The following is a 25,616-nucleotide window of genomic DNA, read 5'->3' on the forward strand; positions in this document are numbered from 1 at the left end:
TCAAGGAGCTTAGACTCTTTATCTGGTGGGGGAGCTTCACCTGATGTTTGTGAATTTGCTGTTTTGCGTGCATTGGAAATCAGAAGCAAGTCTAGTGGTACTGGGCCTTTAATATATGCTGGGTCTGAAGGGGCAGCTTTAAATTTCTTCTCTATTCGTGGGTTTATGACCCGAGTTCTAACTGGGTCTTTGAAGACTTCAGGAGCATGGTTAATCACTCCTTTAAGCATGGGTAAAATGAATGAGGATCTTTGTGTATTATCAAAGGTATCCATTAGGAAGTCTTCATCTACAGGGTCTGTATGCATGTCCACCCCATGATACTGCGCAGCTCTGTGTACTAATTGATTGAAGCCCATAGTATCTTCTGGTGGGGAAGGCCTAGAGGGGTATATGTCGTCCTGAGGAGCAGGAGTCTTTTTGGGCTCAGATGGTTGTTTCGGCTCCGATGATTTTCTCAGTTCCGGTGCATTGCTCGGATCTGATAGTTTTTTCGGTTCCGGTGGTCTTTTTGAATCCGAAGCATGTTTGCTTGGTTCCGACCTGGGTTTCGGTGCAGAGAGACTAGCGGTATGCTTCGGCGCCGATTGTTGCGATGCCGGCGTGGTAGGTGATGTTGTCTTTTTCGGTGCCGGTAGGTGTGCGCCGGCACCATGAGGAGGCCGACTCGAGCCCGAGTCGCTGGAAGGCTTAGCTAGCTTCTTAGCCGAGCCCGAAGGTGGGGCAGTAGAAGCAGTGTCTCGGTGTGCACCTGAGCCGGAGGGCGAGGTTGTGACCGGAGCCTTTTTTGGATGTGTCGAGGAAGGGTCTGGGTCAACGGTCTTACTTATGACCCGCTGTGCTGGAGTGATGTCCTCAACTTCTGAATCTTCTGCCTCGGAGTTGCTGTCGACACCATGTTGTTGTGGGACGTCGACGCCCTCTGCGAAGATGTTGTCTGCAATCGGAGCTGAAGATCGAGCCATTGTTCTCCTAGCTCTTCGGCCCTGGATCGTCTTCTTGGAGCGGAAGGAGGCACAAGCGGAACAGTCTCTGGCCTCGTGCTCCGGGGAGAGGCAAAGGTTACACACCTCATGAAGATCGGTGTGGGGAAACTTCGATCCACATTAGGGACACTTTTTAAATGGCGTCCTTTCCATGAGCTGTGGTCGAGGCCTAGTTAGGCCCGAAGGCCATCGTCGACGACCGGAATCGAAATGTTCGATGTTGAAGAGTAGCGTCGATTGGAAACGCGTTCTAAACTAAATTCTGGAAGCTGGTGAGGATTGCGTGTCGAAGGAAATCGGTTCCAACATGGAGCGCTGGAAACACATCCGAGCCCAGTGGCGGAAAAAAACAATCTGGGGATGGAGCCGATGCCCATGCGCAGTATGATCCAAAGGAGGAGTCACCGGTCCTGTGACTTCCAAAGACTTTTCTACAACAAAAACAAACTGCAAACATCCGGGACCAACACTAGGTGGCCATCTATGCACAGGGCCCGATTCACAGAATGAACTTAAGACTCAATCCTAAACTTACTACTATTTTGGTATTCACAGAATGCACCTACTACTTTTGGCATTCACACAATGAACTTACTACTTTTGGTATTCACAGAAGTTAGGATTTTGTCTTAAGTTTGTCTTAAGACAAAATTAAGACAGACTTAAGACAAAATCCTAACTTAAGTCTGTCTTAAGTCTGTCTTAAGTTTGTCTAAAGACAAACTTAAGACAAAATCCTAACTTCTGTGAATACCAAAAGTAGTAAGTTCATTCTGTGAATGCCAAAAGTAGTAAGTGCATTCTGTGAATACCAAAATAGTAGTAAGTTTAGGATTGAGTCTTAAGTTCATTCTGTGAATCGGGCCCACAGTGTGTAATCTGCAGCTCATATGCCTCGAACATGTGTTTACACATGCAAGGAATCTTTTTTAATTCTTGCATTTCATGAAAAGGGATAATTTGGTTGAAAACCTATATTTATAACTTAATTACCTTTATAAATATAGCAGCCCATTTAACTTTTTATTGATTTATAGCCATGAAAATATGTGTTTTTGATTCGGAAAAAACACCCTTTCATGTCCTGTATGATAGTCAACATTGCAATGGGAAATAAGAGAGACAAACAAAAAGGAGGACAAACAGAAATCCAAATAAAATATGAAATGCCCTTCTGAATGGGTAAATGAGAAAACAGGGTACTAGGCACAAATGTATTCTTGAGGAGTGCGTTTACTACTTTTTCTGTATATTTATAGCAACACTATAAGGAACATATAACTGTTTGCTATACTTGTACTGTAATAATTGTAGGAAAGTGGATTATTATGTGGTGTGGTTGGCAGACCTCACCATATAATGTTGTAACAATATCTGTCAGGCCCCATTAGTTTCTTTATTAAAACCCTTAGGGCCTCAATTATGAGGCTGTGAGTCACTTTTACGCCGCCGGTGGGTCACTTTTTGTGACGCACCAGTGGCGTCAAAAATGTGCCTTGTTGCGCCATATTTACAAAGTGATGCATCTAGGTAGATGCGTCACTTTGTAAACCCCTGCGCTACATTATACCTGCGCCAGGTATATTGTATGCAAGGGGGGCGTTTTGACGCAAGAAAGGGTGATGGAAGTGACGCAGTGAAACTTATAAGATTTCACTGCGCCATTTCTTGGCCGCTAATGCGTCAAAATCTTACGCCTGCTTCATGGCAGGCATAAGACTGACGCAGGTACTAACAACATGGAACTTGCCCATGTGAAAGTACACATTCGTGACACACTCCAGCAATGCGTCACTTTTGCGCCTACAGATACGTCAGAAATACTATCTGTAACTCCTTGCGCCATGATGCATCATATTATAAATATGACTCATCAATCATGACGCAAGGAGTGCGCACTGAGAAGTGACGCACCGCTGCTTTCACGCAGCGATGTGTCATTTCTCATAAAAGAGGCCCTTAGTTTCCAGGGTATGGGCAAGAACAATCCCAGACTACCTCCTCTGTCTGAATCGAAGATGGCACAGGACTCCATTCCCTGAACGGAGCCCTAGCCCACACCTGGGTGCACCCAGCATAATGAGCCACTCCTCCTGGATAACAGGTTCTACAATGAATTTTCCTGCTCTGGATAAGATGCTAACAGGTCTGCCTGCATAAAGAAGTCGACAGGCTAAGGTGTGATCACCATTTGTTATGCTGAGGCGGAAACCTTCTTGAAGCAGGCCGATCTGATGCCAAACCCCCCAGTTGTCCTGCTGGAGGAGAACACACCTCCTCCCAACAACAGTTTCCTGTTTTTCTTGTTCCTAGGAGAGAGGTGGCCAGCCTGTTGTCTTGAGGTGCAACAGATGGAGACAGTCAGGAGGGGCTACCAGAGGTTTTAGTCAGCAAAGTGGTGACTTTCTAAAGTCACCTTCCTATTAAATGTTAGCTTAAATTCGATCTTACCCATGAGTCAAGTTTAAAGTAAAGATTCATTTGATACCCTGGAGTAATATCTTTGGTGATCCCAAATGGAATTTAGCACCCAGCGTGGTGGCTAGGGTAACTTCATGTTAGTCAATGAGACCACTGGCCGTCCGACAGTGAAAACCTCAAGTTAGAATTTTCACTATCGCGGCATGCTGAACAGGAAAGACACATTACTTTCTTTTTAATGTCTAGCACCCTGCCTTGTGGGCAATCAGAATCGTGAAGGGTTCCCAGGTTCCAAAAGCATTAGTGGAAAGGAACTAGTGGGAGTGCGCTATACAAAAAGATTTAACATAGCGTACGATGAGGCACTGTTCCATTAACATTGAAGATATCAATAAGTGTTTTTTAATAATATGTAGGAGTGAAATCTGATTTCATGACATTGTGGACTTAAATGTCTTTTGTATGTCAGTCATGACAGATACAACATTTCCTTTACTTGAGAAGACAACCACTGTACTACATGCATTGCTTTTTCCCAGGGGATTTCAATATTACTGCTGTCTGATTAACAATTAAAAAGCCTGCAGACAATAACTTACTGAGGTTGATCTCCTCCTCATCATAAACGTCTACTTCTGTCAATCGAATTAACATTCTGGACAAGATGCTGAGGAACTGTAGATACGCTCCAGTTTTTCCAATCTGAGTAGACAGAAATCAGAATTTAATATAGATATATGGAATTCATAATAAAATAATATCCATAGAATTACGGCCTGTGCAGTAAACAGATGTACATCCCTGCTGATACTGTGGGCATCTTTAAGAAAAGCACTTAATATAATGTATTCATTTTGGACATAGGAGCATGTACATAAAATTCAATAAAATACAGGGGCATATTTATAAAAAATAATTCAAGCAACGCAATGCAACAAGCCACCTTGCTGCGCTACATGAAAGGGTAGGAATGCGCCGTATTTACCATTATAAAGCGCATTCCTGTTCTTTACTAGTGAAGGGTCACTCTTGGCTGCCTAGTGCAAATGCAGCCACCCTCGCAACATTGTGCAGGCAGGATTATTTTTGTACAGGAAGGGACACCTCCCTGCACAAAAACAATCTTCAAGAGAATGCAGCACACTCAGAAAGAGGAAACATGGTGGAGAAAACTAAATATTTCTCCTTCTCTGATGTGGAGGCGTACAATCCTGAAGCATTCCCAGGTATACCAATGATGGTACATCTTGGAATGTGTCGAGAGGGGGGTGGAGTCTAACCAGGCAGCAAGATGGTCACTCTTTAGAAGGTTCTGCCAGCCAATGCCAGAATTGATAGATATCCTTGATCAGCGGGCTCTCCCATGACCCAAAACACAATAGCAGCTAGCGGGGGATTGCCGTGAGGCCATTTGTGTGGTTGGCGGGCTGCCTGGTATCAGCTCACTTTGCAGCCCATGCTAAGCCTTGGATGCTGCCTGCTCCTTGAGGCTGCGTGCAGCATCCACATGGCCTGTGCCTGACTGGGCTCCCCCCCTAAATACTAGGCGGGGAGGCGCCGGGTACCGGCCTGACCTCACCGCCCCGGTTCTGCACTGGACCCCCAGGCCTTAGTGGTACCCGCTATTCCACCCACAGGAGTGAGGCCTTGGGCAGCCAGCGTGCTGCCAGCGACTCACGACCTTCAGGCCTACTGCTGGGGATCACTGGGAGCCCACCTCCCCCTTTCCTGCTGCACATAAATCATGGGATTGGACTGAGCACTGGAGGAGCAAAAGAAGTGCGGAAGCCCAGCGGTGCCACTCAATACATTACACAATGCAGCAATGCGGTGAGTGAGTGGTGATCCACGCAGTGATTCCCCCATGATTGTGCGGCGTACCGACTGGCCCTTACCAGTGCTCAGCTCATACAGTTGACCCCTGAGAATACACTTACTTGGCTGTGCCGCAAGGGCGCATATGGCACCCCTCCCTGCTGGGAGCATAAAACAGCGGGCCTGATGCCGGCCTCCACTGCTTTTTCCACCAGCCAGATGGATTCCCTCTGGGATAGCCTGACCCTCTACCTAAGCAACGCTGGGCTACCACTGCGGCCAGTCAGACTGCAGCCTGGCCTCCTTTGACTGGTTACCGCTTGGTCCAAGGCCTGCTTGTGCCCCCGCTGTGCGTGGTCACTACGAGTTGAGGCGCGGCCTTGAAGGGGGCTGCTGAGCATTCTTTGCTGCCAATCCACTTTCCTGCTCCTTCGTGATCAACCCAGCACCGGCACGTCTGTGGGGACCTCTCTGTGCCACACAGTGAAGCCGCACACCACCCGACCGCCTCTACGGCGGGTCTCCAGCCAGCCCGACAGCTTGTAGTGACATGGGTAAATATTATGTGCGTCAATCAAAACTAATTTTTGAAGGCAAGCAGCAAACCCATCATACTGAACAGAAAGCGACACATGATGAACCCCCATGACCACAGGGATTCCCAGCACACCAACAACCTCAAGAAGCTCCTAGTGGATGTAAAAAACAGCCTGCGAACCTTAGATGTGAAACTTGGTCTTCTGACGAGCTGCCTCGACTGCATGAAGGAGAGGGCTCACAAACATGAGGACCGACTTGACCACCTTGAAACTCGGATGCGGACGACGCTCAGGCCACCACCGGTGGGCACCTCCTACTCATGGATAAGGGCCTTGAACTCTTTAAAATTAAAAATGAAGATCTAGAAGCGCACTCCTGGCGCAATAATCTCCAAATCACAGGGATCACAGAGATCACAGCCATTGGCAAAATGAAGCACTGTGTTGACACTATGCTCCATACATGCCAAACTCCTCAACTATAGAGATCTGGATATAGTCTTCCACATGGCCCAAGAGCGCTGCTCTGTCCAATACCAGGGCAATGCAGTCTCCTTCTACCCGGACTTTACGTTAGCAGTGAAGGCTGCCTGACGGGAGTTGCTGCCGGCCAAGAGACTCCTCTAGAAAGGAGAAATTCAATATGCACTTCTCTATCACCACAAACTTAGCTAGCCCCACAAGGGGAAATGTATAGTTTCTTACTTGTCGGTGTAGTTTTGTAGCTTGAAGACTTTTTGGATTCACTATGCTGTGCATTATTCCGCCATCTAGTGGTTGGGTCAAGAATTGTAGTCTCTTTTCTTTTCTTTTCTTTTTCGTGGCCCAGGTGGGCGTCGACATACCACCATTTGGTGTCCTTCAAAACGTCGACGTGCTTCCTCCGGAAGCTCCCACCTTTGGTCGCCATCTTCGGATTCTTTTTTCTTGTCTTGCGTTATTCTTGTTTTTCCTCTTACTTTTTAAAGTCTCTTTCATTTTTAATCCCTTTCCTCCTGTCTTATCTTTCTGGCGGAGGAGGATGGGTTCACTAGTGAATCCAGAAAGTCTTCAAGCTGCAAAACGAATAGTTTCTTACCTGTCGGTGTAGTTTTGCAGCTTGATGATCTTTCTGGATTCACTATGCTGTGCATATTCCGCGGTCTTGTGGTTGGGTCCGGATTCGTAGTCTTTTTTCTGTTTTTTTTGTTTTTTTTCGTCGCCCAGGTGGGCGTCGGCGTCACCCCTTCTTGTGTGTATTTCCGGTGACGTCGGCATGCTTCCTGCGGAAGCTCCCACCCTTGGGCGCCATCTTCGGATTCTTTTTTCCCGTGTTTCTTTCGTCTCCGAAGTGATGGCAATGTTCTATGTAGGTGAAACTTCTTTTAACCGCTTTGTATATAAAGTCATTTCTGTGTTTTTTTCTTTTTTTTTTCTTTTGACCACCTCTTTCTCTCTCCAGCCTCATCTTTCTTGCGGAGGTGGGTGGGTTCGCTAGTGAATCCAGAAAGATCATCAAGCTGCAAAACTACACCGACAGGTAAGAAACTATTCGTTTTGCAGCGTGAATCTTTCTGGATTCACTATGCTGTGCATAGATTTTGTAGCGGTTTCTCATTTCTGTGGCGGCTGGGTGGAAGATGAGCTTTGGTTCTTGAATATGTGCTGGAGCACCTTTTGTCCAAATTGTGCTTCTTTGTTCATTTGAACATCAACGCAGTAGTGCTTCGTGAATGTGTGCACTGAAGCCCATGTTGCCGCCAGGCATATGTCTTGTATGGGTGTATGAGCCAGGAAGGCTATTGTCGCACCCTTTTTCCTAGTGGAGTGGGCACGTGGTCCCTCTGCTAGTTCTTGCCCTGCCCGTTTGTGGCAGAGTTGGATTGTTTGCGCGATCCATCGTGCAATAGTGTTCTTTGTTACAGCCTTACCCATGAAACTGTTGGCGAATGACACGAAGAACTGCTTTGTCTTCCTGTGTCCTTTTGTCCTCTCGATATAGTGCATGACCGCCCTTCTGGCGTCTATAGTGTGAAGGGCTCGCTCTGCGCTATTTGTTGGTTTTTGGAAAAAACTCGGTATCTGTATGGACTGGTTCATATGGAATCTGGACACCACCTTTGGCAAGAAGTGTGGGTCAGTCCTCATCACAACCCTGTCATTGTGTATTTGTATGTATGGTTACTGCAGAGTTAGCGCTTGAAGCTCGCTCACTCGGCGTAGGGACGTTATTGCAACCAAGAAAGCTGTCTCCATGGTCAGCATTTCTAGTGAGGCCTTGTGGAGCGGTTCAAACGGCCCCTTCATGAGTTCCGTCAGGACTATGTTCAAGTTCCATGCCGGTGGTGGCACCCGCTTGGGTGGTGCGATCCTCTTCGCTCCTTCCAGGTATCTCTTCACAACCTGTGACGCGAAGAAGCTCCTGCCCATCTCACCCCTTGTATAGGCGACTATCGCTGCCAAGTGGACTCTTAAGGAGGACGAGCTGAGTTTTTTTCGCCAGTAAGTGCGTGAGGTATTTTAGCACTGTGGAGTCCTTCATTTTATTGTGAAGTCTTTCCTTCCTGCACCATATTGTGAATCTCTTCCACTTTGCCCCATAGCACTTCCGTGTGCTGGGCCTTCGTGCCTCCCGAAGGACCCTGAGGGTGCTCTCAGGCAGTCTCAAGTGTGCGAATTCTATGTCCTCAGGAGCCACGCCATTAGGCTCAGGCTCTCTGGCTCTGGGTGCAGAACTTCTCCTTTGTGCATGGAGAGCAGGTCTTTTCTTCTGCCGAATCTGTGGGGTGCACTCTGTGCCATCTCCATGATCTGCGAGTACCATGTCTGTCTGGCCCACTGTGGTGCGACCAGTATCAGGGTCATGTTGCTTGCTCTGCACTTGCTCAATACTCTGTGTATCAGTGGTATCGGGGGAAAAGCCTAAGCAAATGTCCCGCACCAATCTATCCATAGGGCATTCCCAAGGGACCCTTCTTCGGGTTGTCTGGATGCGAAGCTTTGGCATTTGGCATTCTGGTGTGTTGCAAACAGGTCCACTGATGGCGTTCCCCACTTGTTGAACAACCACTTCGTCTCCTGGGCATTGAGCTCCCACTCGTGGGATGTCGATGTCTGTCTGCTCAGCCAGTCTGCCTGAATGTTCTCCTTCCCTGGTAGGTGTTTGGCCAGTAGTTCTATCCTGAGGGGGATGGCCCATCTCCATATCTCCTGCGCCAGTGTTGAAAGCATTGTTGACTGTGTTCCACCCTGCTTGTTGATGTAGAACATTGCTGTGGTGTTGTCTGTCTGCAGCAACACCCTCTGCTTGTACAGTCTTGTTTGGAAGGCTTTCAATGCAAGGAAGATTGTTTTCAATTCTAGATAATTGATGTGCTTTGACGCATCTTCTGGTGTCCACAGACCCCTGACTTTGAGCTCTTCCATGTGAGCCCATCTCATCAGGGATGCGTCTGTGGTGATGGTCACTGTTGGTGTTGGGGGTGTAAGAGGTTTTCCCTTTGCTATGTTCTCCATGGTCCACCATGTCATTTCCTTCTGCACTGCATGCGTCACAACCACTAGATCCTCCCAACTCCCTGAAGCTTGTGACCATTGTTCCTGGAGCCATTCTTGGATGGGTCTCATGTGAAGTTGTACGTTTGGTACCAGGTGGATGCATGATGCCATCATCCCCAAGATCTTGCTTGCAGTCCTCACTGTCCGAGCTTGTCCCTTCCGGTAGAGGCGAGCTTCCCTCACCAGGGCCCCTGCTCTCTTGTTGCTGGGGAACACTCTGCCCTGCAAGGTGTTGATCTGTGCCCCCAAAAAGATCTTTACTTGTTCCGGCTCCATTGATGATTTTTTCCAATGGATGGAGAACCCCAGGTTTATCAGCGTTCTCATCGCTGTATGTGCGTCTTTCTTGCATTTCTGGTACGAGTTTGCTTTCACTAGCCAGTCGTCCAGGTAAGGATATACGTGTATTCCCTTCCTTCGTAGGTGCGCTGCGACTGCCGTGAGGCACTTTGTGAAGACCCATGGTGCTGATTTTAGACCGAAGGCTAGTGTTGTGAATTGGTAGTGGCTGTCTCCGACCGTGAACCTGAGCATATGTTTGTGCGTTACGTTCATTGGTATGTGCAGGTAGGCGTCCTTGAGGTCTATCGTGACCATGAAGTCCCCAATCTGCAATTGCGGTAGCACCTCCTGCAGAGAGGTCATTTTGAATTTTTGTGTTCTTATGAATGTGTTCAGGAACCTGAGGTCCAGAATGGGTCTCATTGTCTCGTCGACCTTTGGCACGAGGAAATACGTTGAGTATATTCCCTTGTTTCTTTCTTTGAAGGGAACCCGTTCTATGGCCTCCTTTTGAAGGAGCTCTCTCGCTTCTTCCTGAAGCCGCTGTAGCTGTTCGTTTGTTAGTGGCTTTCGCTTTGGTCTCCTGCTTGTTGGTCTCCCTTCCAATTCTAAGCAGTACCCGTATTGGATGATGTTTAGAATCCATTTGTCTGATGTGATCTCTCTCCATTCCTGGAGATAGAATCTTAATCTTCCACCCACTGGTGTTACGTGGTGGTAGTTGTCCATTGTTTCCTGACCCCTTTGTACGTGCTGCCGCCCGGGATCCTTTCTGTGGGCGGGCACACGGGTGTCTCTGAAGTCATTTAGAGGCGGGCTGCTGGCCCCCTCTTTTATGCTGTCCACGTCCATTTCCTCTCCCTCGAAAGGACTGGCCCCTTGACTGGTACTGCCAGGACTGCTTCTGTTGACTCTGTTGCGCCTGCGAGTCAGCCTGGTGCGTCTGTTGGAAAGCCTGGTGTGAAGTACCTGGCTGGTTTCCACCTCTTCCGCCGGGCCTCCGTGACTGGGTGCCCCTTTTGTTGCCTCTGAACTGCAAAGCTCCCATGGATCGGGCAGTTTCATTGTCTTTCTTTAGTTGACTGAGTTTGTCGTCAACTGTTGTCCCGAACAGCGTCTCGCCGTTGAACGGAGTGTTCAAGATGCTGTGTTGCACTTCAGGCTTAAAGCCCGAGATTCTGAGCCATGCGTGTCTTCTTTCCGTGACACCCATCATCATGAGCCTGCTGGAGGTGTCTGCACCATCCAGGGCTGTCTTGAGGCAACAATTTGCTGCATTCTTCCCGTCTTCCACCAGTTTCTCGGCCTTCTGCCTGGCCTCCTGGGGTAGGTCTTTCACCAGTTTTCCTAGCTCCTCTATGATCTGGTACCTGTGCCTGTTTATGAGGGCATTGGAATTAGCCATGCGCCATTGTGTCGCGGCATTCCGTTCGATCCTTCTGCCCACTAAGTCCATCCTTTTGCTCTCCTATCAGGAGGAGGTCCAGAAGCGGTGGCCCGTTAGCCCTCTTCCTTGCTGTGGCTGTGATGATGGAGTCAGCCGAGACCACGCCTCTAATGTAGGCTGGGTCCTTCGATGAATGTTTGTATTTTTTTTCGGTTCTGGGAGTGACTGCCTTGCATGTTGCGAGCTCCCTGAATGCTTCCATCCCCTGCGCCAAGACGCTGTCGAGCGTAGGTAGATACTGGCTCTTTGTTTGCGTGGGGAGTAATGTCTAGAGGAGAAAGTCCGCTTTCTGCTTCTCCTCGTCGAGCTTGAGCTTGAAAGCTGTTGCCGCCGACCTTATCACCGAGTTGTAAGCTCCGATGTAGTCTGGTGGCGATGGCCTCGAGGGGTATGTGTCGACCGCCTCTTCTGGGCTTTCGGTGTCGACATCCAGGTAATCCTCCTCCTGCGGGTCAGAGGTGGCCGACTCGGCGTCCAACCTGCTGTCCTCTTCCTCCTCATAGCTGTAAGCCTCGTAGGGATTCTCGTCCTCTTCCTGGTCGTCGACCATTTCGGTGCCAGGCTCATGTTCCTCGACCTGTTCCTCTTCCTCCTCGACCATTTCCTGCATTGGTGGCTTGGTCTTGTGGGGAATCGTGAAGGCTCTCATCTTGGCGTCGAAATCCTTTTTCCGCTGCAAGATGTTTTCCATTTCGGCTTCTAGTCGCCGTTTTTTCTTTTCCATCTCGGCCGCGTTGTCCGCGCCAGATTGTTCGGCCACTCTCTTCAGCGCCTGGCTCGGCTGCGAGAGCTTCGGCGTCGAGGCCTTGGACGTCAAACTGGGTTTCGGGTCCCTGTACGGCGTCGAAGCTTAAGGGTCTTTCTCCCTCGACGTCGATTGGTCCTTTTCGGGGACGATCTTCGGCGACTTCTGCTGCTCAGCAGCTCTCGGCGCCAGGGACTCCTTCTCAGAGGATCCGCTGGGCCTGTGGGTAGCCGCGGACATGAGGTGTCTCTGCGTCGGCGCTTTCGGGGTCTTGCCCTCGTTTTTTCGAGACTCGGAGTCTCTCGTGCTCTTGGGGAACGACGATTCTCCTACCTTATCAGATGTCTTCGTGTAATCGGTCTCTACGACCGTGTAGCTGTCGTCTTCGGCGGCAGCGATGTCCTCTTCCTCCGAGGACATCCCCAGCTCGTACAGCGATGGCGTCGGGCCTTTTCCTTTGAGGGTGGCGTGCGCTACCATCTGGCTCTTCCTTACACGAAGGGTCTTCGGGGCGAAGACGGAGCAGGCGTTGCAGTCTTCGCTTCTGTGGTCTACCGGTAGGCAAAGGTTGCAAACCGGGTGCTGGTCTTTCTGCGCGAACTTGTGGTGGCAGCTAGGGCAGAACTTGAACGGCGTGTTGTCCATCATCAAGTGTTTAGGCCTCCCTGGCCGCGCGAACGTCGACGATCGTCGAAGTCCTCGATGAATTCTCCTTCCTTTCGCCGGGCAGTGTTCGGCGAAGTCTTTCGTAGTCTTCTTCCTTCGATATCTTCTCCAATTTCAATCTTTTCCTAGTACTTTCTCCAAAAATGTCTGGAGCCCAACGGGAATGATCCAGACCCGACCGTGGAAAAAAGAATCTGAAGATGGCGCCCAAGGGTGGGAGCTTCCGCAGGAAGCATGCCGACGTCACCGGAAATACACCCAAGAAGGGGTGACGCCGACGCCCACCTGGGCGACGAAAAAAAAAAAAAACCCAGAAAAAAGACTACGAATCCGGACCCAACCACAAGACCGCGGAATATGCACAGCATAGTGAATCCAGAAAGATTCACGCTGCAAAACTACACCGGCAGTTAAGAAACTATACGTTTTGCTGCGTGAATCTTTCTGGATTCACTATTCTGTCCATACACTTTGTAGCGATTTGTCCTTATTGTAGTGGCTGGGTGGAAGATGAGCACTGGTTACTGAATACGTGTTGTAAGATCTGTCCCACTTGCGCTTATTTGTTCATTTGGATATCTACACAGTAGTGCTAAGTGAATGTGTGCACTGAAGACCATGTTGCAGCTTGGCAAATGTCTTGAATTGGTGTGTTGGCTAGAAATGCAATTGTTGCTCCTTTCTTCCTTGTTGAGTAAGCATGAGCTGCTCCTTGTAACAGTTGTCCTGCTTGTTGGTGGCATAGTTGTATGGTTTGTGCAATCCACTGTGCAATGGTATTTTGGTAACTGGTCGTCCCAAAAAACTGCTGGTGAAGGAAACAAAGAGTTGCTTTGTCTTTCTGCGCTCCTATGTCCTTTCTATACTTTTTACTTAAAAAGGGATAACTCAAGAAGTACTTCCCTGATTACAATGATCATGGTGAGTAAATTCATATGAAAATGTGTGTTATTTTTATAAATTGGGGTTTGGATTTCTTTCTTGAGTGTGTGTCTCACTTACTGACTCTGTGTAAGCAATAAATGCTTAACAGTATCCTCTGATAAGCCTAAACTGCTCGCCCACATTACCACAAAATAGAGCATTTGTTATTATTTTTTTAACCCATGTAAAACTGTAAGGGTTGCCTGGACTCACTGCACAGTGCACCTAATTTTGGTGCTTTATATATAAAGCCAGCTTCCTACACCCTGAAATTTTCTTTTTCCAGGGCTGCTTTATGATTTCATCCAGTGAGCTCAACAGTCTGCATGCCCGCTGGAGGTCATTCACATTTTAACTGAAGACACTAAACAACAGATATAAGGCTCTCCGTAAATGGGATATTCTGAAAGTGCATCCCATAAACCTTGCCAATGTTGGCTATTGGTCCTGCTCCCACAAACCAGGGTGGTGATGGTTTATAGTTTTAAGGCTACTAGCCTTTTTACCTGCATCTGTGGTAGGAACGTTTCCCAATGACCTTGATGTATGTGTGTGTGTGTGTGTGTGTGTGTTGTGAGTGTGTGTCTGTGTATGTGTGACGGCTAGTGTTCACTTTGTGAAACCAGAACACCATTTGCTGGAGAGCTGTTATCAATTTGAGGGCCAGGTGTGTGAGGCTGCACAACTACTGGTGGCCCTGTACGTTTGCCTTCATCCACAGTGAAGGTGATATCATGACATTTTTTTGCATAGGCCCTCTTCTCAGTACTGTAGTTTTTAATTAGTTTAAAAGAGTGTAAATCTGCTCTTCTGCCCATTCAGTTCCCATGCTCTCCATCGAAATCCGCCTTTCCACCTTTCATGCACTGTGCAGATCTTTGCATAGCAACCAGGACACTTTGGCTCAAACTGTCTGGCTGAAATTGACCAATCTGTTGGTCATAGGACCTTACAAATAGGCTTCACCCAAAACACAACAACTGACAAGTTGTGACCTCACTGGATTCAAGAAAGCCTGGCTGATGAAGGGTGATGCCCTGAAACCGGTCCCAGGATGCTTGTTTCCGGTACAGGGAGGACCTGGCTTGGCAGTTCAGGATGGACTGGTCCCATAAGGAAGAGGATCAAGACTGATTTGCAAATGGCTGGGTACAAACTGGGGTGGTGAGGTGAGAAAAAGAATAATAGATTAAACCCAGATCCTTATGACTGGGGGTGAATGTTTGCATTGTCCAGCATGTTGTCCATCAATTGTGCCTTTTGCATATGTCTTATAACAACAACGCAATTCTAGAAAATACTTAATTATTGATAGCAAATTAACTTTATTGAAATACTTCCTCAAGATTTCAATACTAACAAATAACAGATATGAAGACAAATAATATATTAAAAATATACACATATTCTTCTTCAGGTAAGCATCCAAATGATTCACTGCGATCATGATTGTCTGTTTTCACTAATGTGTTCCACGCATGAAGGCCCACAAATCCATGGATCACGATAAACAAATTTGGGATAGGGATACACCTCAGAAATCCTGATTTTGTAAATCATGACTAGGACTTTAGGCAAATCAAGCAATTGTTTTTAACACCTAAACTCAAAATCGGTGCAAATAATTAAATGCTTTCTGAATGGTGACCGACATCATTAAACTGGTTTATGAAAATTAATTTTTTTAATGGCAGAAGAATCAAATGTGATCATTTAATGCAAATGTTTCTTAGCGGGTTACAATACTGTATATATGTACATTTGTTTGGGGGGATACATACCTGTGGTGGCCCACTCAACAGAAGCCTCCTGGGATGGAAGGTGTCCATCCGGCCATCCCCTCTGTTGGTGTAGTCCATATGGAGATGTTTGGGAAGCGTCCACTGGCGGTAGTAAAGAGACTGCTCCGTGCAAGTCATCATTTTGCTCAGGAGTGGACGGAATGAACTTGCCCACATCACAGATTGATGAGGTAGTAAAGCAGATGACTTTGGCAGTCCACTGACATCAGTGGATGTAACAATGTCATACACTAGTTTAGGGAGAAACACAACAGGTGGCTGCTTGTTTCCTTTAGTCATGGAACACTGAGGTGTCTGAAGAACAAAGGCCTTTTGTGCAGGGGTTGAGGATGAGGACGAAGGAGAAGATGAGGATGATGAGGTAATAGACACAGAAGAGGGCTTCACACTCTGTTTTTGGCTGCTGCTCTCACATTGTTCACTTGCAGCTGGAGAGTGTTTGTTTGCATTAGGGGGGCCACTTCTGTCTCCCGTGAGTCTTTCACAAGATATTACACCATCCTCTGTGCTGCTGATTACTGCTTGGTGGGGAGATTTCACTGTTTCCTCTGTGGTGAGGGAAATAGACAATTCACCACAGAATGCTAGGCCTACAATAAACACAGACAAAATGTTAGATGTGAGGTTTATGCAAAACATCAGCTTAAAATGTACAACTTACAAATACCTCCTATTTCACACTAGAAAAACACTACAAATTCTGGATAATGCAACTGAAATTTGTCCTTCGATTAACCCTTGTACAATTTCCAAACAGCAATTCCCTGTGCTATGGCATTGTATGCTGTACTGCACATTGTTCATCTTATAATTTGATGTTATTGTGCCAAGAAATGGAAAGTTAGTTCCAAGAGCAAGTGCATGACACATAAACCAAGAACTCTGGCAAACAGTGGTTGGTCGCTGGTCCATGCACTGAGCTGAGAATACCGCTCGAGCTGAGAACACCACTTCTCTGGCAATCAGAAGTTAGGTCACTGAGGGTTATAGCACCATTGTTTTCCATGGTAATTCATCAATGGCATGATATACATTTTACTAAGGCTAATTTCTAATCAGAATGGGTTAAGCACTGTTAATGGTTCTATTGTGTGGGGAGACCTTTCATTCTCCTGTTGGATAGCAGAGTAATTCACTTTGCCCGAGTAGGAGGCGTAAAGTGCTAGAATTCGATTATGAGCTGAGCAAGGGGAATATGAGAATTCTTACAGTGTCATAAGCAGTTTACGTATGATTCCAGGGACTGTGGTTCTACACTTGGGATGCATGTTTGCCCATAGATTGATACCTCGGTGGACCCTGTAGGACTAAGCAGGGTAATACTGTACTTAACTGCAGATTTCACCTATAACGTGTAATGCAGTTTAAGCACTGCAGACCATCGGTAAGCACTACAGACCTACAAAAGGAATGCTCACTTACATTCTAAGGCCTACCCAAGGTCAATACCAATGCCTTAACGATTCCTCTGTGACAGACTACCTGTGCAAAGATACCTGGCTGAGCAATAAAGTAACCTCACAGCCGCAGCTCGCATACATATGCAATCGCATGTGTTAGCGTGCAACCAGTCCAGAGGTTCTGTAGGGAGCTGGCTCTGTATATGTTACAGTCACTAGGTGGTTACACCGTGCACAGAGTCCAGAGATTCCCCAAAAGTGTACAGGGCTCGATGCAATCCCAAGATGCTCTATTAGTGGTAGTGTGGTCGAGCAACCTTAGGGCTAGCACAGAATTGAATCATACATTTATTGCAAACACGATCAATAACTGACGCACGACTCAAAAAGGAGATCCACACCAATTCTATAATGCATAAGCTTTGTTTGTGTTTTATTTTAAGATAAAAATACTTTTCAGTTTCAAAAGTCAATAATTTTCCAAGAGTTCAATATTATCCTATGGAGGAAAACCATAATGCTGTTATACAGGCAAGTACCCAACTTACAGTTCCAGTCTTTGGGACCAAAGGTCAGCAAGGTTCAGGTGAGTACTAAAACTGTACCACCAGTGGCCCTGTTATGTTACACAACCTTTATGTAATTTGGCAGGGAATATAGGAACTGTGCACAGAACACGCAGCCAGGAAGGACTGGAAGGCAAAATCAGCTCTGGAAAATGTTTAAACCAACCCCACAATGGAGGAAACCATGACTAGAATGGGGCCATGGGCAAATGGTTGGTTCATGGCTGCAATCCAGCTCCAAAAGCAGCCCCCTAGCCTGCAACCAATCAGAGTGGCACAATGGCCAGTCGAGCCCTGCATATAGCAGCTAGAATACAGAAACCATAATAGAAAATGGTGAGAGACAGCACACTATACATGCAAGAGGGACTTGCATGCACCTGCCTGTTAAAGCACAGTAGGTTTGACTTTCATAACTAAGCTCAAGAAACATAAAAAATTATTAAACAATGTCTTAGTAAAGATCAAGGTGAACTGGCATACAGTTAGGGAAGTGCACTAGTCAGAGGCATTCGACAACTCAGCTAAAAGTCTGAGGTGTTGCATGTCGACAGAGCTACTGCACAATATCAATTTGTAAAGCATCAGCCCCAGGCAGACCTCAGTCTAGCAGGGCTTGTTACTGACTTGATTTGTAAATGAAGGAACCAATATTTACTTGAAGCTTTTGAAGACAGAGATGACGAGCCTGAGTCCTGTGAATGTGACCTCTCTCTGGTAACAGGACTCCGCTTATCCGAAGTGGAGCCTGTTAAGAAGAAAAACACAATAACAGAAATTAATATTTTCAAGTGCTGTCCATTTCAGAACACACAGTCAACAAATATATCTGAATACTAAACTTTATTGTACAGCCTTATGCCCATATTGTTATATTCCAATGGCAGCTTGCAAACCAAAGTGTTAAACATAAAAGCGCATTATAAATAGGACTAGGGGTACTAATAACCCAAATGGAAATACAGTGGGCATAAATAACTAAACATACAAAACAAACATTAATAATGAATTTTCAATGGCATAAGATAATATACATATTAAATGTATTAATCAATGTTTCCTAATAATGACACTGCATTTACTATTAATATTTTTTATCATCATGTAGGGATACCTTTGGAGAACTCGACCTGCTAAACTATGCCTGTTTAGTGATTGTGATTTCTCATTATTTTCCACTTCTCCTCTTGTTTCAAATAGATTAGGTATTTGTTTGCCTTTCTTTCATTTAAAATGTGATGCTTGCATGTATTTGGTCTGTAGAATTCACGTTGAGCTGGCGTTCTCTGACCCCTATCCTACTAGTCGCCCTACAGTAACTGTACAGAAACTTGGGCCTCCCTTCTTATTCTGCATGCAGTCATGGCAAAAAGGGAGCGGGCATACTGGAGCTTCTACTCTTGATTCTGGCTTGGCCCCATTGCTCCTTTTCTGCCCAGGACCTCTGCACAACATACCTCTAGCGCCTTCTATTTTCCAGGACGGACCCAGCCCAGATGTGCTTCGTTTCGGTACCTGCAGGTTGCCTGTAGCACATAATACTTTTAAATACTTGGGCATTCAAGTATATAGGGCACAGGCGGATCAACTGGATGGGAATCTATGGAAAGCCATCAATGCTATACGCTCGAGCAGATCTTTCTGGACAACCCTACCATTATCAGTAATGGGGCAGGTTGCCATCTCCAAGATGGTGATGCTTCCCGCCTTTTATATTTCTTTGTAAATGTACCCCTGTTAGTTCCACAGTCCACCTTCCGCACCCTGGACACACTCCTCCTGGAGCTCATATGGGGGAAGGGCCGGCGTAGGGTTAGTCTCAAGAAGCTACAATTAGAACCCCACAAGGGAGGACTGGGAGTCCCAAATTTCAGGGCATACTATTATGTATGTCAGCTCCAGTGACTGTATAACTGGACAGCAGGCAGGAACCTGCAGGAAATAGGCTACAAAACGCGCAACTTGGAAAGTGGAACCCTACACAATTTGCTGCTCCCAAAAATAAAAATTCCTCCGGATGGACCTACATTGCTAAAAACTGCACTACAATGTTGGAAGAAGGCCCTAATCTACACCTCATGTGTGATTCCATATGTGAGGAATATCCCGTTACTGGGTATACCAATCCCCGGGGGCAAGCTCACGAAGACCAGAATACATGACTGGGTGGAAGTTGGCGTGGAGGAGGTTGGGTCATTATTTGGTGATGGCACCCTTCTAGACACTTTTGTGCGAGTTACCGGCACACCGGATCGCCTTTATCTGCTACACGCAATGATTGTCCACTATATCAGGGTGACATGTGTGCCCTAACATAACGATTCATGACAACATGAACTAGTACATTAACTATATCACATGGGGAAGGGCGGTCATCTAGTTAAGTGGCTATACACAGGCATCCGAGCACAAGCTTCTCTTGCACTTACGGATCGAAATGGGCAGGGGCTATTGACACGGAACTAACTGATGAAGCCTGGGCGAGAACCTAGAACATCCCAAACAGGTTTCCCGTAATGCTAAACTCAAATTTATACAAACTATGGTCCTACACAGATCCTACTTAACCCCAAAGAGAATACAGAGCATGTTCCCAGAAGCCCAACACTGCTGCCCACGATGCAAGGCGGAGAAGACGGGCTTTATCCATATGCTGTGGGCTTGCCCTCACCTCCGTGATTATTGGGATAAGATCCGGAATACACTTGGGGAGACAATATTTTAGAGTGTCTGCTGGGCTTCCGCAAGCGTACCAGTGCGCTGAAGGTCCAATTGTGCTTCTTAGACCTTGCCCTTATATTGGCCACACAAGCAATCACTATGAGGTGGGAATCCCCTAGGTGCCCTCCATTACCTACGTGGCAGGAGGACGTGATCCGGTGGGGCAGTGCTGAGAGTGCGGCACTTAGACGTGAGGAAGCAAGTGGACTAAGGAAACACCCCATTTCTTTGAAATGGGACCTCATGTTAGAAGTTTTTAAACAGAAAGATCTTTTACCTACACACATCCATCCTACCCCATAACCTACCCAGTTATAAGTAGAAGCACACGAGCCGTAGACCCCGAACAGGCTCTATATGCAATCCAACCACACAACAGCAGCACCTGCTAGTAAATGATAACTTTTCTAGGCCGACACTCATACAAGAAGCGACAGACCAGGAAGGAAGGTGGGGGGAAGGACAGAAGGGGTTTACGTTAACAGAATAGTTCAAATTATAGTATGCAATCACCTTCAGTGATCTTGTTACATTTTCAATGATTGCGTTATTTGTCACTTGAGTGTACTGACTGTATTATGATATATTGCTATATGCGACTAGACTTTAGTCTGTAAACAACCGATAATTGTACACAATATTGTCATACAAATGAAAAATGAAAAACACCAAATGTAATGGATGAGACATACTGCAAACTACTTATGGCATTCAATAAAGTTTGTTAAAAATATATATATATATATATATATATATTTTGAATGTGCCTTCAGCAAAAGGCCAAAATCCACTATGACATGTTACCAAAGTTGGAGTCTGTAAAGAACAGGGATGGTGAAGGTTATCGCTGACTAAGAAAGGAAATAATAACCTGGGGCAAGAAATCACAAGCACAATGTAGCAAATCAACCCCAGATTTTCACCATATTTGTTCAGGAAACCTCGCTGCTCAACATATTTTCCCCAGTGTCCAAAGATGTCAGTTATCTACTTTCAAGGTTTTTGGCTAGGGGTGCCAAGCAGTACTGGTAGATGCTTTTCTCATAGGGATACAAAAATCCTGATAATATAAAATCCATTTCCACCAAGATTGTCCATTAGTAACCTTACTATGTCTTAGGTACATAGCTTCCTGTAGATAATAAGCATCTACTAAGAGAAAGATTAAAAGAATCAAAGACTTAAAATTTTAAATGTAAGAATAAAAAAAGAAATACAGAAAAAGCTATTTCTACATAAAATAGCAGCCAAACCTCGCTTGGTTTTGAGCATTAGTGCTTAACAGAGATATGTATAGAAAACAACAATGTAACAATACACGTGTATTATAAAGAGTGCACAATGTTCAAATTCCACACTGGTGAAGGTGGTACTCTAGGAGGAATTATCTTAAGGCCTTCCATAAAGGCTTTAATAGCAGGCACTCTGAACAGAGATAGATGCTGTCTGTTTTGAAGATATGCTGCTATGGCAGCAAGATGCAGTCTAATAATGTATAGGCTAAGTTACATCTTTGGAGGTGTAGTAAGTATCCTTTGATGTGTTGAATAGACACGTCTAGGGGACTAATATTGTTGTTGTGACAATATATTACAAAGCGTTTCCACTTAGTTGCATAGCATGCTCTAGTGGTTGGACGTCTAGTTCTTTTATGACATTCATGCAGTCTGGAGGAAGGTTAAGATATCCATATTCTAAGATTTCAGGAGCCAGATTGCAAGGTTGAGCTGAGCTGGGTCCGGGTGCCTGATCTCTCCACGGTTCTGTGTTAAAAGGCGTGGAGACAGGTATAGTGTTTGGTGCGGTACTACAGACAGTTGTAGCAGTGTGGTGTACCATGGCTGTCTGGACCACGTTGGAGCAACTAGGATGAGGGTTAGAGAATGCTGTTGTAGTTTGCGTACTACTAGTGGCATGAGTGGTAGCGTTGGAAAAGCGTACGCAAATTTGTTTGACCAGTTCATCCATATCGCATTGCCTTTGGACAGTGCGTGTGGATATCTGGCGGCCAAGCTTGGGCATTTGGCTTTTTCGTGGGTGGCAAAGAGGTCTATCTGAGGTTGTCCCCACATCTGAAAGAATGGTTGAAGAACTTGCGGATGAAGTTCCCATTCGTGGGTCTGTTGTGTCTGACGACTTAATTGATCTGCTATGGTATTTTGTACTCCTGGAACAGGCTGGGCTAGGAGGAATTTGTTTTGAGGTATAGCCCACCGCCATAAGTTTTGTGCTAGTTGAGAGAGTTGCAGGGAATGTGTTCTGCCCTGTTTCTATATGTAATACATGGCTGTCATGTTGTCCGTGCGGACTAACACAGATTTGTTTAATACTTGCTTTTGGAAAGCTTTCATTGCTAGGAATATAGCTAGTAACTCCAGGTGATTGATATGGAGTAACTTTTGTTGTGGTGTCCACCTGCCTTGCATGGTGTGTTGCAGTAGGTGAGCTCCCCAGCCGGAGAGCGATGCGTCTGCAGTCAAGACTGTTTGAGGTACTAGCTCTAGGAACGGTCGCCCTTTGGAAAGGTCTTTGGTTTTCCACCACTGCAGAGAGCGATGAGTCTGACCGTCTACCAACACTAGGTCTGCTAATTGACCTTGAGCCTGGTTCCATTGACGTGATAAGCACTCTTGGAGAAGACGCATTTGAAGTCTTGCATGGGCCACTATGAAAATGCAAGAGGCCATCATCCCTATGAGCTGCATGAACACTAGTGCTGGAAGGGAGTGTTGTGGCTGAAACTTTGTGAGAAGTGCTTGCATGCTGGCTATCCTTACTGGAGTGGGATAAGCTAGCGCTGTTGAGGTGTTTATTGTGGCACCGAGGTACTGTTGAACTTTGGATGGTTGCAGATGAGACTCGGTGTGGTTTATTGTGAACCCCAAGTTGTGGAGCAGTTGGATCGTGGCATGAGTGTGTTGCATACACTGGTTGTATGAGCTGGCTTTTATGAGCCAGTCGTCGAGGTACGGTAAGACGTGGATGTGCTGTCTTCGTAAATGTGCTGCCACTACTGCTAGGCACTTGGTGAATACTCTTGGTGCTGTTGTGACTCTGAATGAGAGTACATTGAATTGATAGTGCTGCGATACTTCCTGTGAGCTTTGTGAATGGGAATGTGGAAGTATGCGTCCTTGAGATCTAGAGTAGCAATCAAGTCGTTTTGTAACAAGAGAGGAAGGACTTGTTGGAGTGTGACCATGTGAAAATTGTCTGACTGTATGTATATGTTTAGCGGTCTGAGGTCTACAATAGGCCTTAGAGAGCCGTCATTTTTGGGGATAAGAAAGTATAAGGAGTAAACCCCCTTGTTTTGTTGGTGCAGAGGAACTGGTTCTATTGCACTTTTTTCGAGCAAAGATATTACTTCTTGCTTTAGCAGTGATAGATGCTCTTGTGACATTGGATGCTGTTTGGGTGGTATGTTTGGGGGGGTAGATGTTAGTTCTAGACAGAAACCAGATTGAATAATTTGTCGCACCCACCTGTCTGATGTGATGTTGGTCCAGGCAGGAAGGAATTGTTGTATTCTTCCCCCCACAGGAGTGGAATGGTGGGGGGAAGTGGAGGAAAGTCATTGGGTAGGGGTGGAGGGAGAGCTGGAGTTGTTGGTTTTGCCTCTGCCTTTGTTGTTGTTACCCCTATAACCCCCTCTTTGGTATCCCTTAATGAATGTGGATTGGCTAAAGATCTTATAGGAAGTGGAGGGGCTATCTGAGGCGTAGCCTCTTGTGTTGCCTCTATATGAAGAGCAACGAAAAGAACGTCTAGGTGTTTCTTATCAAAGGGCTAATTGAGGATGGAATTTTGCAATTCAGGTTTGAAACCTGAAATACGTAGCCAGGCATGCCTACGCAAAAGGACACTAGTATTAATTGCCCTTGAGGCGGTATCTGCGGCATCTAGGGCTCAACGAATAGAAGTATTGGTGATATTTTTACCTTCCTGTATGAGTTCATTAGCCCTGTTTTTATATTTATCTGGTAGATGCTGCATTATGGATTCTAATTCATCATAATGTGCCCTGTCATATCTTGCCAACAGCACTTGAGTATTGGCAATGCGCAATGTTAGCTGCCTGTGACGCTGTGCGCTTACCGAAGGCATCAAGGAATTTAGATTCCTTATCTGGTGGTGAGGCTTCACCTGATGTTTGTGAATTAGCATGTTTACGTGCATTAGATACTACTAAGGAATCTAGTGGTGCTGGCCCTCTAATGTAAACTGGAACTGTAGGGGCAGCTTTGTATTTCTTCTCAATGCGAGGGATGAGGACACGCTCCCAGACAGGATCTTTAAATACCTCTGTTGCGTGCTTAATAACCCCTTTAAGTTTGGGAAAATGGCAGTGAACCTTTGTGTAGTTTCAAAAGTGTTCAATAAGAAGTCTGCCTCCACAGTATCTGTGTGCTAGTCAACCCTATGGTACTGGGCAGCTCTCTGGACTAATAGGTTAAAACCTATAGTGTTCTCTGGTGGGGAAGGCCTGGAAGGATATACATCATTTTGAGGGACGTAAGGCACATCAGGGTTGTTATAATCATCCCATGGATTAGGTGACTGGGGGGGACTATTGGTCCCTACTGGGTTATGTGCACCCCCATCTCTGTCATCAGAGTCTGTATCTACATATTCATCTGGATTAGTGGGTGGTGTAGGCAAATGATGTGGTGTAGGAGTTGTAGGAGGAGGAATAGTATGGGGAGGTGGTGGAGAAGGGACCCTTAATGGAGAAGTTGCAATGTCTCTAGTGGTCTCTTTTTGGAGCTAAGCGCTAGTTGGCCAGTCTTAGGATCCTTTACAAGAGTCTTTTGAGTAGGATCTGGTGTAAAAAGCTCTTTTGTGTAGGGCAGATCCTTCGGCGTCAAAGTTTTCGGTTCCGGAGGTTTTTTCGGCACCGACTCGGTAGCTGGTCTAAGGTCTTTTGGCTTAGAGCTATGATCTTTCGAAATGTCATTAACATGAACGTGTTTTTTCGGTTCCGGGTGTTTTTTTCGGCTCCGAAGCATGCGAATCGGGAAGTTAGTTTTGTACTCTGCTCCGAATGCGGTTTTGGCATCGATGAGCCAGTGCCAGTCTTCGGCACCGATTGCTTGGGTGTCGGAGCAGCGGTCGGCTTGGCTGGGGAAGATGGCTTCTTCTTCGGTGTCGGTAGATCGACATCGAGAATAGGCTGACTCGAGCCCGAGCTGCCTGGAGGCTTAGTAGGCTCCTTTGCCGGGCCCGAAGGCAGGGCGTGGGAATCAGTCTCTCAGTGTGCACCCGGGCCCAAAGGTAAGGGTGTGACCAAAGCCTTTTTTGAGGGTGTGGAGGAAAGGTTGGGGTCGATGTTCTTACTTACAACCCGTTGAGCTGGAGTGATGTCCTCGACGTCTGAGTATTCGGCATCAGAAGAGCTGGCACTTTCTCCTGCCCACTGGTGTTCTGGCACGTCGACGCCCTCTTGAAAGATGTTGTCCGGGATCGAAGCTGACGAGCGGGCCATGGTATTTCGAGCATGTCGGTCCCGAATCGTCTTCTTGGTGCAGAAGGAGGCACAAGCAGAACAGTCTTTGGCTTCGTGCTCCGGTGAAAGGCAAAGGTTGCACACCTCATGTAGATCGGTGTGGGGAAACTTCGACCCACATTGAGGACACTTCTTGAATGGCGTCCTTTCCATGAGCCAGAGAGTAAGGCCCAGGTAGGCCTGAAGGCCTTCGTCGACGACCGGAATCGAAGATTTCGAAGTAGTGAAGAATTGCGTCGATGGGGAGCGCGATCAAAAC

At 46.5% G+C, this 25,616-nt stretch overlaps 1 protein-coding gene across 1 annotated transcript in view; it reads right to left on the minus strand.

Annotated features, from left to right (window-relative positions):
• Positions 1-25,616, minus strand: part of GREB1 (growth regulating estrogen receptor binding 1) — a 612,299-nt gene that overhangs the window by 91,268 nt on the left and 495,415 nt on the right. The window contains exons 21-23 of the mRNA XM_086926326.1: positions 17,789-17,878; positions 15,144-15,754; positions 4,007-4,109 (exon numbers count right to left, since the gene is read on the minus strand). Coding sequence (XP_086782452.1) covers positions 4,007-4,109; positions 15,144-15,754; positions 17,789-17,878 — 804 coding nt within the window. The remainder of the gene's footprint in view (positions 1-4,006; positions 4,110-15,143; positions 15,755-17,788; positions 17,879-25,616) is intronic.

The sequence above is a fragment of the Lissotriton vulgaris genome, chromosome 6 (genome assembly GCF_964263255.1).
Source record: "Lissotriton vulgaris chromosome 6, aLisVul1.2, whole genome shotgun sequence".
NCBI lineage: Eukaryota > Metazoa > Chordata > Amphibia > Caudata > Salamandridae > Lissotriton > Lissotriton vulgaris.